At 40.5% G+C, this 15,689-nt stretch overlaps 1 protein-coding gene across 4 annotated transcripts in view; it reads left to right on the forward strand.

The window, feature by feature from the left end:
• Amph (amphiphysin) overlaps window positions 1-11,623 on the forward strand; it is a 211,326-nt gene extending 199,703 nt beyond the window's left edge. For all 4 annotated transcript variants that reach the window (XM_063233940.1, XM_063233941.1, XM_063233942.1 and 1 more), the window contains 4 exons: window positions 580-789; window positions 1,934-2,167; window positions 2,884-2,985; window positions 10,417-11,623. In XM_063233940.1, the coding sequence (XP_063090010.1) occupies window positions 580-789; window positions 1,934-2,167; window positions 2,884-2,985; window positions 10,417-10,524 (654 nt within the window). In that variant the 3' untranslated portion in view covers window positions 10,525-11,623. The remainder of the gene's footprint in view (window positions 1-579; window positions 790-1,933; window positions 2,168-2,883; window positions 2,986-10,416) is intronic.
• Window positions 11,624-15,689: the final 4,066 nt, after the last annotated feature.

Consider the following 15,689-nt stretch of genomic DNA (forward strand, 5'->3'; position numbering starts at 1 on the left):
ATTTCCCTCAAAATCCTTCCCTCAAAATCACCCCAAACACACTGATCTCATGGTTCTTGCCACTTTCTGAAGCAGTTCTGCAAGTCTTCTTTCCTGAGTGTCTTTAGAAGGTATGATTGAAAATACCGTGAACACTGCTGCCCAGTGCTGTCCACCAGGAAGGCAGGCCCATAAAAGCCTCACACACGATGTGTCCTCTTCCACCTCACTGACCAGATCTGGTATTCGCGACTTCCGGCTCCTCCCCAAAGTCGAAATGACAAGTGAAAGGTAAACATTTTGAATCAATTCAGGACATCAAGACAACCATGACAGTGCAACTGAAGACATTCAGGAAAGAGTTACTCCCAGAACTGCTTCGGAAAGTGGCCAGAACGACTGGGTAACTGTTCAGAACAAGGCGGGCATTGTCATGACAGGGATTCATGGCAGTGTGTCTTTTACTTTAGTGGTGTTTTTATTTAAACACACACTTTTCATCATATCACCTAAGTTGTTGAGAGCTAAAGAAGAGAGGTGGACAGCAGAGACATACTTGTGTGAAGACACAAGTATGACCTGTCCAGTTTCTGCCTTCAGGTCGTACCTGGACTGGATGCCGATGTGGCCGTGGGGACTTCGGTGCCTGCCGAGGGAGCCTCTGTGGAAGAGTCAGAGGCCGAGAAAGCAGTGGTTCCTGCTGGAGAAGGAGAAGGTCCAGAGGAGGCCACAGTTGACAATGAAATCCCTGAGGTTTTGGACAGTGACAGACCTCAGGCAGCAGCAGAGACAGAAGCAGCAGCACCTCAGGTGAGGGTCCCTCTGAAGGGACTTCCAGTAAAACCATGGCTGTTGGTTCTTGGTGGTGACTTGATGACTCTTTCATGTGGATTGGGTTTGTAACCATTTTGTGATTCTTCATTCCACCAAAAAGATTATATGTCTTTAGAGTCTCAGAAAGTGTGATCCCAGCATTCTCTTGAAATCACCATTGTGACACTGCATGGGGGCTTCCAGGGCCTCTGGCTGATAGGGCCTCAGCACAGAAAGGGGAAAAGAAGACCATGGAATAAAGTGGTGAAGGGTAGAGGGAGAGAAACATAGATGATGAAAAAGATGGAAACGAAGCTGGGTGTGGTGGTGCACATCTGTGATGTTAGCATTCTGAGAGGATCACAAGTTTGTAATGATTTAATGAGATCCCCGCTCGAAATGAAAACTAAAAAGGCCTGAAGATGTAGCTCAGTGGAAAGACCCGGGCTTCCATCATCAGTACCTAAATCAATAAATAAACAAAATCAAAGATAGGGATGGAGCGAGAAGAAGTAGAGAATATGACAGATAGGGCTGTTAGAGTAAGTCACAAAACATCCATACCAGGCTTAGTCCACTGCCAGCCACATGGCGAGAACACATTAGTAGTCAAATCATATTGCTGTTACTGCTGTGTGCTTAATTTTATTATCCAGGCACCAGGCTCACTGCCAGATCCTCTCACCAGGAGACTGTTTCTGGGTTCGGTTCCTCCCTCAGGAGGGAGTGAGCCCCTAAGGACTCAGAGCCACACTGAGTCACTACCTCATAGACTCCATATCAGGGACAGAATGGCCTCTATAAAAATGAGACCAGCTCCTTTTCCAGGGTTGTTCCCAGCCCCTCATGATGCGCTCGGTCTTCCTCTGGGTTGGCCACCATTCTCCAGGTCCACAGAAACCTCCCTCTCCCACGTGGTGGATTGTGGCAGGGTCCTGCTATGAGCTACAGCAAGGGCTTGGTACTCTGGACAGACAGAGAGGATGCCAGGGCCCAGCAGCGACCAGGATTTGAAAGATTGTGGAATTGGGGAAACAGCGGGTTGGTAATAGGGTGTGGGAGAATTATTCAGGAGTAGAGGCAGGTGATGGAGGAAACAGTCAGCATATGTCCCAATTCCTGCACCTTCTTCTTACCCTAGGAGAAAGTCATTCCTTCCGTGGTCATCGAGCCTGCCTCCAACAATGAAGGTGATGGAGAACATGAAACCAGCCTGGGTGCAGAGACCAAAGAGGGCCCTGAGGATGTGGCTTTTGCAGGCCCCACGGGCAAGACGCCGGAGCTGGCCATGGAGCAGAAGCCAGGGGAGGACACCCAGGCTGCGCCTCCTGCAGGCCAGGCCTCCCAGGAACTGCCTCCTGGCTTTCTCTACAAGGTCCTTCTGGCCGCCTTGTGGCCACCTGCCCTTTGTTTACATTGAGTCCTTTTGTCTCCAACCTTTAGTTTCCCTATATTTTACTTCTTGTAATAGACACATTCTTTCTCAGAACTGCTTCCCCTTCATTCCAAATGGCACCAGACAAGGAAGAACTATAGCAATACTTTCATAAAGAAGAAATGCAGTCTATCTGCCTGTCTTCTGTTACCATCACCAGATACCTAAGACTGGGTGCTTTATAAAGCAAAGAGGTTTATTTAGCTTACAGTTCTAGGGGTCCAAGGGCCTGGCAGTGGTCTGGTGAAGGCCCCCTTCTCTGTGTCACAAGGTAGATGGTGCCATCCAAAGGGAGATATCACAGGAAACAAATGCAGGGAGGAAGGGCCAGCCTTACTCTTTCATAAAAATCTCACAGAATTTTAAGCTCTTATGAGACTGACATTAATCCTTTTAGAGGGCTGTACCCCAGTGACCTCCCACAGCTTCCACCCCTTGAAGTTCTTCCACTTCTCACATTGCAACATCAAAGACTTAAATCTCCAACACGTGAACCTTGGGGGATAAAAGCATATTGGAACCACAGCAGGGTTCACCATGCATCTTGATCTTTTTATCCCTTTTAGAGAAGCACTCTAAGTATACCTGCTTATAATCCAGCTAGGATTTTTATAAACTCATTTTACATCTCCTTATTTTCAAATATGTATTTTTAGGTGGAAACACTACATGATTTTGAGGCAGCAAATTCTGATGAACTTACCCTCCAAAGGGGTGACGTGGTGCTGGTGGTCCCCTCGGATTCAGAAGCTGACCAGGTAAAGGATAAGAATGGAAGATGCTTCAGCCCGCATTGGTCGTTCCGCAGAGACCACTGGACCCTGGCTTCCCAAAGGCATTTCTGTTTTCCAAGATGCTACAGACCGACTCTGAGGAGGGTTTAATGGCTTATTAACGTGCTTTGGGGCTTCCTTTGAGATATAATTGCCCTATTTCTTTTTCACACAACTTGATGACCTTTTCTTGTCTTTAATACTATGTCTTAGCAGACTCAGATTCAGCTGCTTGCTACTCAAAAGCCAATTATCAGGAGAGTTGATGGGAAAGAAATCAGTGTTATCTGAGGGTCAGTTCTGGAAGATGGAGAGGGCTGTCATTCTATTGTCTCAGGAAACTCAGGGACAGAAAGGAAACTTTGGGAGGAAAAACTAATCAAATCACATTGGAGTGTCATATGCAGCTTCCCTGTTTTATCTTAGTTGGGGAATTTTTTAAGAATGGCTTATAATCTGGATAGCAAAGGAAGAAGCAGGGACTGGGGGCAGGAGAGCTATGTGCTGACAGCAGTGTCATCTAGAACAGGAAGGAGAGTCTCCTTTCTTCTCTGGCTGGAACAGCTCAGTGGACCTTGACCTCCTGGGTCTGGTTCCTGCAGTTCTTTAGACAAACATACTATTTTTCTGTGTGCTAAGCCTCAAATCTATTTACATGCTGCATGTTAGTTATGTAGAGAACTAAAGAATAAGGAGAGGTGTGGTGTATTCTAATGTATTCTATGGGTCATAGGATATTTTGGGTCTGTAAACGTAACAAAAGACTAGACTAAACATCTGAGTTACTTAGGTGCAACTTCTCTTAAAAATAGAACGCTAGGTAAAGGGAGGGTTAGTGTATCAGCTTTTCCATTGCTGGACACAATACCCAACATCACTATTTAAATGAGGAGAGTTTAATTTGGCTCATATCTTAAGGGGATTCAGTCCATGATAGGTTGGCTCCAACCCAGAAACATCGTGGGAGAAGAATGTGGTGGAGCAAAGATACTTAGTTCATGGCCAGCTGGGAAGCAAATCGTGGGAACAGGACCAGGAAAGAAGGGACCAAGTACCAGGCATAGACCCCAAGGTCATGCCTCCATGACCCACCCAGACACACCTACAGATGCAATCCACCGGTTCCTAAGGTAGATCCCAAAGCCATTCAAGTTGGCACATTCAAGCTTAATTGTCATGGAGAGTCACCTTGAAGGTGGAGAGTCACATCTTGAAAAGAAGTAGACACTGTCACTCAGAGATGTGTGTGAATGACAAATCCTCTTCAAAAGTAATTGCCTGTAGGGATATGGAGGCTCATTGGGAAAGAACATGGAAGTACTTCCCAGCGAGATGGAAATTCTGTTTTTTGTTTTTCTGTTTAATTTTTTTTTTATTTTATGAAAAAGTAAAGCCATGGATCCAAAAGTTAAAATAGATATAGTAAAAGGGAAAGAAACTGCTCACAGGGAAATTATATTGTGTGACCAATCTTGCATGCCTGTATCTGGTAGCCTGAGCAATTACTTGAAGGATAACAATATGCAATATAACAACCATTGTTAAGTTCCTGTCAACTTGTTTTGAAATCCTTTATTACTATTGTTTTTGTTGTTGTCATTTTGCTTTTGTTGTTGTTATTTACTTCTTGATTTTTCTGTTTTTTATCTTTACAATGAAAAAAGTAAAAAGAAAAAAGAAAAGTCATAACAAAGTAAGATAATAACAATAGTTAATATGCTGGGTATCTTTGTCTTTAAAGTAGTTATTCAGAGTACAAGGCAGATGAAAACAGTTCTTCTCTCTTACAAAGAAGAAACAAACACAATAGCAGAAAATATTCCTTTCAATGAACTAAGGAAAACTAGTTGTATAAATGAAACAAATTAGCTTATATATTAAAATATTTTTGAAACATGACAATAGATAATTTGAGGGATTATTTGAACATCTGCCTACTTCCTATTTATCTATCTTCTACTTTGCTCTTTATTTGTGAGCATATATATGTGTGTGTGTGAGTCTATCATATAATAGAAGCAGTATGATATTTGATATGTATGTGACTTACTTCTCTTGACATTATTTTCTCAAGTTATCCATTTACCTATAAATGCCCCAAGTTAATCTTTATGGCAGAGTAGTATTTCATGGTGTAAATACCACATTTTCCTTACCCATTCATCTGTTGATGGGCATATATGCTGTTTCCAAGGTTTACCTGTAAAATTGTGCTGCCATAAACATAGGTATGCATGTATCTTCAAACAATGATTTTAACTCTTTGGGGAACATACCTAAAAGGGGACTGACTGGGTCAAATGGAATTTCTAGTTTTAGTTTTTAAGGAATCTCCACACTGATTTCCATAGTAGCTGTCCTAATTTGCATTCACACCCAACAGTATGGAAGAGCAGGTGTGCTTATATGTATGTGTGCATCCATCAAAAGTCATTGTACACCCATCACCTCCGCATTGTACAGCATTTAAATTATATCACAATTCAAAAGAAATCCTTAAGACCTTAAAAAATAAATTTTCCTAGAAGAGTCATCTGATCAAATTTTACGGGATTTGTGAACTCCTGAAATGATATGCAAATTGCATATAAATATAAAAATGTTTTTCTGAAAAGAATTATGACTACTATGAATCCAATATTTTTTAAGAGACTTATCAACCTTCTCTATAACATATACTTAGGTATTATTGCTTTTGAGATGACCAATATTTTGTTCTGTCTTTTGACAGGTAATACAGTTGCCAGCATAATCAACCAATGAAAGAGCCATAATAATGTTAGATTAGAAATTACTTCTTAAAATATATTTTAAAATGTCCAAATATTAAAAAATTTAAAAGCATGTTTCTAACTAATACATAGGTCAAAGAAATCAGTTACAAAACATTTCATAATAGTCACATTGATTCTATGTTTTAAGGCTAAAGAAACAAAGAAGAGAAAAACATAAAACAACTAAGGAAAATAATAAATATAAAATAAAATAGAGCCTCACAATATCGTCAGTAAAGCCAAAAATTTGTTCTTTGAAAAGATTAATATAGGGGCTGGGGATTTAGCTCAGTGGCATAAGCTCCTGCCTTGCAAGCAGGCAGTCGTGAGTTTGATCCCCGGTACCGATAAAAAGGAAAAAGACAAAAAAAATTTTCTTTTTCTGTTACATTTTGTCGTATTGATATGCCAGCCACAAATCCTCTCAGCATTTGTTTTTCTGAAAATGTCTCCATTCATAATCTTTTTTTTTTTTTTTTTTTTTTTTTTTTTTTTTTTTTTTTTGAGGCAGGTCTTACTTTATAGTCCAGGCTGGCCTGGAACTTACATAGATCGTACCTCAGCCCCCAAGAGCTGGGATTACAGGTGTGCACCACCACGCCTGGCTTTGTATTCATTTCTAATGATGGTTTCATTAGGAAAAGAATCCTCAGATGACTTTTTTTCTTCAGTTCTTCAAAGATATTCATCTGTTTTCTGGTCTCTATAATTAGAAATAAGCAATCATTTATTTATTTAATACTGTTTCTCTGTACACAGACAGAGACTTCCTCTGTATGTTTTTGGTTTGGGTTAGTTTGACTAACGTGTTTCATGACTTTACATTTAGGGTTCCCTGACACTTAGGGTTCCTCAGACTGTCACCTAGTATTCTTCATTCTATTTGGAAAATTTTAAGCTTTAATTTGAAGCCATTTCTTTCCTTTTTTCCTGTCACATTCTCCTCTCCTTTTAAATTTTCATTTACACTATATTCCATTTCTTAATGTTTAAGATGCTGTTTTTTTTCTTTTTGATCAGTGGATAGTTCTCATTTGTGGTCAGGTTGGATAATTTCTTTTGCCCCATTTCCTAGTAACCGTGACTGTTTCTGCTATTACTTTGAATTTGTTATTAAGCTTATCCAGTAACTTTTCCTGTTCAGATATTGTTCTTACACCATTCTCTTCCTTCTTCCTATTTTCTTCCTTCTTATAGTTTCCATTTGTTGTTTTGAGATTCCCCATCGATGCTCTTATCATTACCATCTTTCAATTTAAGTACTTGAGCATATTTATAAAGCTACTTTGAATGTTTTACTGCTACTTCCAAAAATGTGACCATTTCTCTTGCTTTCTTTTTGTGTCTGGGTCGATTTTTCTGGTTTTTCCTTATGTTTCTTAATGGTTGCGTAAACCACTGTACAAATATGGCTTCTGTTTTCTGTATCTGAAGCCTCTTTTTGTTCTATCAGGCATTGGTTGACATTACTGGATAATTACTTATGGTAATTATTTGTGGAAGTTCATGTTGTGTTTTGTTAAGGTGAAAGTATTTAGTCTTAGCATAAACTTCTACTCCTGAAATGCTCTATGTCCAAGATATGGATTCCTCGATATGTCAGTAAAAATCCTGCAGGGCTTATCCTCCTACCTCAGACTCTCAGCTCCTCCCTCTTCCCGTCCATTGGCAGTCCTAAGATCTCTGCTCAGGTTTCCAACTGCTCCACTGTTGTTTTCCCCCAGGGTTCTTGAGTGTCACTTATAAAGACAAACCTGGGGTTCAGCCTAGGAATTTAGAGAAGTTTCTCTCTATAGTTGGGGATCTGTGCCTCCCTGTTCTTCAGGATATTCCCCTCATAGAGATACAGCTGCCTGATGGCTCTGAACTCTGTCTGCTGAATGCACTGTGTCATATATACTGAGGACAGTCCTCAGGGAAAGGCTGTGTTAGAGTAAGTCTCATCTGCTGCAGCTCCCTCTTTGCAAAGGTTAGATATCCTTCCACTGTGTTTACCTTCATTCACTCTTGGTGCCTTCAAATAGGTAGTGCCCAGGAGCTGGGGATATAGCTCAGTGGCACACTGCCTGCCTGGCAAGCTCAAGGTCATGAGTTCAATTCCTGGTATCAAAATAAATAAATAAATAGATAAATAATTCCAAATGGTTAGTGCCCATGATTTATGCCCACCTCATTACATATACATTTATGTTATTTTAAATATTTTATAACAGTTTATGTATAGATTCATGTATACGCACATCTATGTAGAAATAGTCAGCTATTTTAACATTTATTATTACTTGGTACAGAAACGTTTGTTTAATATAAATTATTCTGCCATTATTGGAACTGGAAGTCCTTGTCTACAATGCATTTTAAACAGCTAAAATTTAATTTTCTTCCACTGAAGATGGATATCAGGTAATATCCTTCACTTTCCACATTAGGTTGCATTTCAGAATATATGCGTTGGAATATATTTTTATTATGGGTTTGTAGAAGTCTTTTACTCATTTTCTTTATTGAAACCACTTTCAAATGCTTAACGGTTCTCGGTCCCATTAAATTTTTTACACACTGTAAATAAAATCAAATGTAGATACTTGGGGAAAATCACCTTTTTATAATCACACAAAATGTTCAGAAAATATTTTGTTATCATCTTTTACTTCAAGTATAATTTCATCCTTCATATATATGACATTATAATTTTAAAGAGGTCACATTTCTTCATCAGCAAGAGATTGCCAGTTATTTTATGGGATCATTTTTATTCTTTTTTTTTTTTTCTTCAAAAATTGGCCTGTCGGGGGCTTTTATTTCTTGCCTATATGGCAGCTTCAATTTATAGTCTCAGATTATATCAAAAGGGAATGCATTCAGTTTCTTCCTTTAATTTTTGAAACCTCATTTTATCTGATGTACTTGAACCCTATAGGGTGATTGGTTTCGATTAAATCTAGCCATCCCTCATCTTAAGTGGGGTCTCTTTCCTGTCATTGTTAACGTAATAAAGATAGTCATTTTCCATGAGTTTGACTCTGTGTAATCTGCACATTTCCTGCCGTTCCAACTCAGCTGCTTCCAGCTGGGCTCTGTGACTTCTTCAGGCTAAGGGTTCAAAGCAACCCTATTTCTCTGTTTTAAGTATCACCTTGAATTCTGTATGACCTCCTGCATATGGGTTCTTTAACCTTTTTGTGGCCAAATACATTTTTATGATGACAGTTCTATATGACAAAGGTTGAATCATAAAAATATCTAAGAATGTCTCCAAGAAGAAGCCCATAACATTTAACTACTTTGTAGTTCATGTAAAACTAAAAAACCAGGTACTAATAATAACAACAACCAGAGAAGTGTCAGGCAACACACATCTAGCTTGTCAGTAGATGGTAAATCCTGTGATTCCTTGAAATTGTGATGTGAGTACTTTCTGAGAAGCAAGTGACCTGGGGTTGAAATACAAGACCCTCTAAGGCCTTACCAACCTGATATTCTAATAAGGGATTCTCAAGCCTGAGTTCACTGTGACCCTTACATTCCTTCTAGCTATGTATTTCCCTTGAATTCCATAAAAACTACTACCATAATGTAGTTGATGTCCATAGACAATGTTTTATACAAAATCAGAACGTTAACTTTAATCTTCAGTTAACTATAGTTTACACAGTAAACACGATGTATGACCGAAAACTTCAGTGCATGTTTGAATTTAAAATTTATTACACTTAAAGACACACTGCCATTTATCGCCCTTAAAATATTTCCCTTCCCTTCCAACACACATACCTCATCATCTTTGCCACTTTCTGAAGCAGTTCTGAGAGTCCTCTTTCTTAAGTGTCTTTAGTTATGCTGTGTGGGCTGCCTTGATGTCCAAACTGATTCCAAATGTTTAGCTTTGAGGGTCATTTTGACTTTGAGAAGAGCCAGATCTGATGAAGAAGGTGGATGAGGACACACTATAATGTTTTTACAACCTTGCCTTCCCACTGCATGACACTTGGCAGTGGCATTTACAGTATTTTTCAGCTCATAATATTTACAGCTCATATATTTACAGCTCATAAAGACACTCACAAAAGACGACTTCCAGAACTGCTTCAGAAAACAGCAAGAACCATGAAATAAGTTGTGTTTGAAGTGAGGGCAATGATTTTGAGGGGGATTCTTAGCAATGTGCCTTTTCCTGTAATTAATTTTTAAATTTAAGCATTCAGTCTATATTTGATCCCACCTCATGCAAGACTTTCTATGACCTCATAGCACAATAACTAAGGTTTCTTATGCCGAAGTTCACTGTGACCTGCAGGACAGGGCATATTCCTTCTCTGCCATAACTACTGGCTTTACTCTTCCTTAATAACTTGTATCATAATCCAGTTAATATCAGGTAATTATGCATTAAACAAAACTGTGATATCAGCACTAGTCTTGATTCAATGATACTTCATACAGCACATAAATAATTTCAAGTGCTTAGTCTTAGTTATTTATTTATTTACCACCAGCCTATTTGTGACAGGCCTTGCCACTAATCACACCATCGTACCACTGTCATGTTCTGTGACATGATGAGCAGAACCTCAATATGATTGGCTAATGCCAGTGCATGTTTCCATATTCTTGGGTCCTGACCACCTGTACTGTCTTGCAGGATGCAGGCTGGCTGGTGGGAGTAAAGGAATCAGACTGGCTTCAGCACAGAGACCTGGCTGCCTACAAAGGCCTCTTTCCAGAGAACTTCACCCGGCGCCTGGACTAGAACTGCAGTTGTTACCGAAAGAGCTGACCGACTGGGTTTTTAAACCTTCGTGACATCCTGAAGAGTTCACTTCTGCTATTACGCTCTTAACGATTTACAGACCGATGCCAGACAAAGATTGGGAAGACCTATCAGTAGAGCATGTGTGAAAAAGAAAATGTAAGCGGGAAAAACAAACACATGAAGGAAAAAAAGTCCTCATTTTCTTCCCATGGGGTCCATAACAAGTTGGTTTGTGCTTTGTCCAAGCTGTGGACACTCTTGTACTTGACTGCTCTCCCACCAGTTCTAAAATAGCTTTCTCCGGACTGGACCTTAATTTCTCTGCACCAAATGTGTGATATCCAGTGTCTGCCCTGCAGAAGATGTGATGAATTTTCCCTTAGTACAAATTGATCTTACTCCCCTGCCCAGGTGTGAGCACGTTCTCTCTCCCTTTCAAGTTTACCGTGTTTAAAATTATCTGCTGCAAATGTTTTCAGTGGTCTTTTCCAACACACCTATATATACACGTATATGGACACACTGTCACACAAGCTAGTTCCCCCAGCTGCTGGATCTATGTGTATGCAGAAGGCTACATATACATAGTTGCTTTCTTTCGTTTCCATTGTAGCTCTTTGCTGCCCAGTGTCATTGATACATGCGTTGCTCTTACGCTGTCTGGCATTACAATTGCAAAACCAGCCATCCCATTGCCAAAAAAGTTCACGGTATCCATGTTTGTCATGTGCGGTTTTCAGGATGGGATGACAGCATATCCAAGCTACTGCCCTTTTGAAGAAGAGCAGGGCCTTATCACGCAGCTGCCAGCTGCTCTGGCTGGAGGAAGGCTAGTCTGAGAGGAGCAGCTATGATCTTCCCTCCTGCCTTTAAGAGATTGGCTACGAGATGGGGCATATTAATCCCAGCCCAAAGAACCAATTTAAAAGAGCTCCTATATATTTACACCTCTTCTCTTTATGCAACTCATTTGCACAAGTCACCGTGAAAGAAAATAGGTGGTGTATGCTGTATCCACAAATCATCTGTAACAGTTATGTTCTCAGTGCTGTGTCATTCCAAATAAACCTTTGGTAATCTCCAACAGTCACCCTAATTCCTTTTTACGAGTCTTTTTTCCCTTATTTTGAATCTTGTTCCATTTGGACACATTCGTTGAAACAATTTCTGTCAGAGTTGTTATTTGTGCAGAAAAATGCTTTCTCCTCCACCAAGTTGTGCTTCATAGTCTCTCTTTTCCCTTATCCTCCTTCATTCTGGTCATTGCTGGTCACTCAGTGTCCCCGATGACCAGCAATTACTGCAGCACAAATAACAGCTACCGGGGAGACTCCTGGTCTGAATTACTGACAATCTTAGGACCTCATACTCAGCAGTTTCTTCCCATGCCAGCTTCATTCTTTTGGTCGCTTTTCTTTCTGGCATGTTTATGTTTCAGGTACATAAAAATATTAGAGTAGATAGAACAGAAAGTCAATTCACTGGACCATCACTGCCTGACAAATTCATTCTGATTTGGACTCTTTTTCTGCTAATAGAATTCCATATACAGTGTAGGCTGATGGAGAATGTGTCTTCTTACTTTTCAGTGTGGTGTGTATTTTTGACTCATGGCTCAAATTCTGGTGGATTATTGACTTTGATGTTTTAAGTGTTAACAAGGAAATCACTATTATTGACTCATGAGTTTTCCAAGGGCTAATTTACAAGAAATCCAGGTCATCAGGAATGGGAGTCCAGTGCAAAAGCATACCAGTGCCCAGCAACATGACTGCTATGAAATGAAGAGATGGGAAACTTATCACAGAGAAATTGTTCTTGACATTAAGAGCATACAAGGGATGCTAAAAGCCAAGTTAAAAACTTTAGTTCTAATAAGAAAATGCACCTTCCGGATGACAAAGATAATTGCCACATCTCCTGAAGTAGTAATTTCAGTTATTCTGAAATTACTGTGTGTCACTTCTGCACAGGGTAGCTCTCAGGCAGTTTGCAGGGCATGGCCAAGATAAATTTCACTTTGAACTTCCTGGATAGATTTGCCTACATGAATCAAACTAATTCCTCCAAAATGACATGCTTTTTTTTTTCACTAAACAATTTAGTTGTTTTTTTTTTTTTTCTTCACTGAGTAATAAGGTTCTCCATTCAGAAATTGCCAAGCTCAAGGGATTCTCAGTGTACTGGAATGAATGAGTTGGAGGAGATGGGGGTCAATAGGGTTACTCTCCAGAAATGGCCTCTGATGTAGAGAGAGCATTCTTTCCCACTGCAGTGGATTTTCCAGGGGATATGTGAGTAGTGTCAAGGACTCCCTGGGGTTACCAGGATCCAGGTCTTTCCACCACCCTTTCTCAGCCTGCATTCCCACACCACCAACCCACAACAGGCACATTACTTGACTGTATGTTAATGAATTTGTATCTGTATCTTACACCAACTAGCCCTGACCCAGCTCTGTCTGAGCCTCTTCTTGTGTTTCTAGACTGTTCCTATAAACCAATGGTATGTAGACCTTCAAATAGTAACAGGTCAGAAAAAGGAATCCTGTGGTTCTTAGGGAACACATACCTACCTGGCATTCCTACCATGGCCTCCAATAATCCCTCCAATTAATTTGTGTGGTAGGGATAACTGCAAAAGCTGTCTGGAAATATGAATTAGTAATGGCCTTTCAGGGTGGCCAGGGTCCTGGGGACAGGCAAAGCTTCATGTACCATGCCACTGTCACCTTAACCCATTGACTCTGACAAAGCAAGGATGGCTTTTGAGTCAGCTGAAAAACCACATCCATCATATTGTGGGCTGCTGGGCAGAGTGTACAGTTTAGATTTCTGGGATTTCTTCTGTGACATAAAGAAGCCTTATTCAGGCTATTTGGAAAATCCTGCAATATCCCACAGTGGCCCAGTAGTGACCCCTCTGGGAAACTATAAAAGTTACAAGAAACCAAGAAATTTAAAGCTGACTGAAGCTCTGTGTTTTGATCCACACAAATGCATGGTGGAATACCTTGAAGCCTTAAAAATAGACCAGTCCCAGTCTGGCCTTCTTAAGATCTTATTAGTCTTTCCTAAGGGGCCCAACTAAAAGCTGCCTTCTGGTTTTTTTCTTGGAACGCAACAGAAAAACCTTATATACGTCTATGCCAGACCTTGGAGATGAGAGGATTGTATACCACTCCTTTGCTTAATGGTGTGGCTACCATTTTCCCAGCAGACGACCTCTTCCTAGGACTCAGATAAATGGAATTGGACATTTGGTAGCTGCACGGAGGAGACAACAACTGATATTCTTGACCAACTTAGAAAATTAAGCTCCATGTGATTCTCCTCAGCTCTGAGGCAGCTTTGCATCCTGTCTCAGATCTGATGTAACATTATCCTACCCTGCAGAAACAGGATGAGACCATTCTGCTATTCCAAGAAGACTCCTCAAGATCCAAGCAAGTGTTTGAGAAATTGTTCATGAAAGCCAAATAAACAATGCTGGGATAACCTGACCAGTCCTTCCAGATAATTTTGTGAGTCGTTGGCTGTACTTTATATGGATTGCTTTAGGAATCATCCATACTGATGTTTCAGCTTGAAAGGTAATTGTGACACAACTTTTAAATCTACGCAAATCATGCAGAAAGCCATCTAGGTACTGAAGCTCTTTCAAAAGAAAATCTAAACTCTCTCTTAGCTTCTTCCTAAAACACAAATCCTAGTCCCATATGATCTCAGGTCCAACACTCAGGTTATTTGATTCCTCCAGGTCAGATTAGAGTGGTCTGCTTATTTCTCTCTCTCTGCAGCCTCCAGAACAGAGTGTTTGGCAGTTAGCACTAGAGATACATGCCCTGCACCTTCTCCTGCTGTCTACGTACAGCTCATTGGCCAAGCACGTTGTCCATAAACACGTTGTCATGCGGATGGTACCCTTACAGCAGCTCCCCATCAGTAAATATTGTTACAGTCACTGTTATTCACCAGTGACCACCAACTGATTACTGAGGTATTTGCCGGCAAACTTGGTTCTCCCTAAAATTCCAAAATACTGATTCTCCCAGTTTTCCTCCCTCTCTGATTGTTCCTTCTCTGCCACATTTACTTGTTTTTCTTCCAGAGGTGCAAGGAGTGAGGTGTGGGGCCAGGTGACTCAGTGTCTCTCCTCTGGTTTGTATTAAAACTCTCCAAGGAATGTTCCCTTGGAAGGGGCCCCATTATTGCCTCTACATCCACATATCCTTTTGTTCATTAAATATTTTTCAAACTCTCGCTAAGTGTCAGTTACTATACCCTGGGGCCACATTCTGCCAGACTTTCTAAGATCTGATGCTCAAGATGCCATCCAGAGGCTTCCCATTTTCACTCTCCATGTCCTTCAGGCTTGGGAGCTTCCTCTTGTGCTTCCTTTTCCAGGTGACAAGCACTACAGAGCTGTGACTGCTGCCCCCAAGACAGCACGCCATTTTGCACTTTGATGTTTATTGCCTGACCTACCAGGGGTCCTTCCCACCCCACTGCCAGGGATGTGATTTTAATGCTCTTTCTCTCTCTGTTTCCCCACTCTGTAACCCGTGAGTAGGCAGGAACCAGGACAGGGACTGCAAGTGCATTATCCACTCATGGCCCAGTAGCACATTCGCAGAGGCAGGGGCTCAAAGGACATGTGTCAAATACACTACAATGGACACCCAGGAGGGACGGGAGTAAAGGAGCAATACAATTGCAAGACAGTGAATATGCAAAACTATACATCACATATGGCAAGGATTAACTATGACAGTGTGCTGTGCACTTATGAGATATAACAGAAAAATAGGAAAACTGAGGTTCAAAAATAAGCAAACAAACTAAATTAAATTAAAAAAAAAAGAAATTTGAAAAAACCCTAAACAAAAACCAAAAAGAAATCAGGCACTGATTTCAGGATAGCCCATAATACGTCTTGAAGACAACTCTCATATTTAAGTTTGAGACCTAATGTTTGGACAGTCTGTAACCCATAAATCACAGTAATTTCAAATAGTAAATTAACATCTGAGTAAGCCAAAGGGAATTGGTTCATTTCTTTCAGTGGTCTGTGGGAAGTGCTGTATTTTCCTTCTCCAGGGAAAATCTCTGTCCCATGGATGCCAGTTAGAGTGTGTCATTCTGGATGCTGTATGATAGACT

Source organism: Cavia porcellus, unplaced genomic scaffold (assembly GCF_034190915.1).
Source record: "Cavia porcellus strain 051 isolate PalLab524CR breed Dunkin Hartley unplaced genomic scaffold, mCavPor4.1 scaffold_23, whole genome shotgun sequence".
NCBI lineage: Eukaryota > Metazoa > Chordata > Mammalia > Rodentia > Caviidae > Cavia > Cavia porcellus.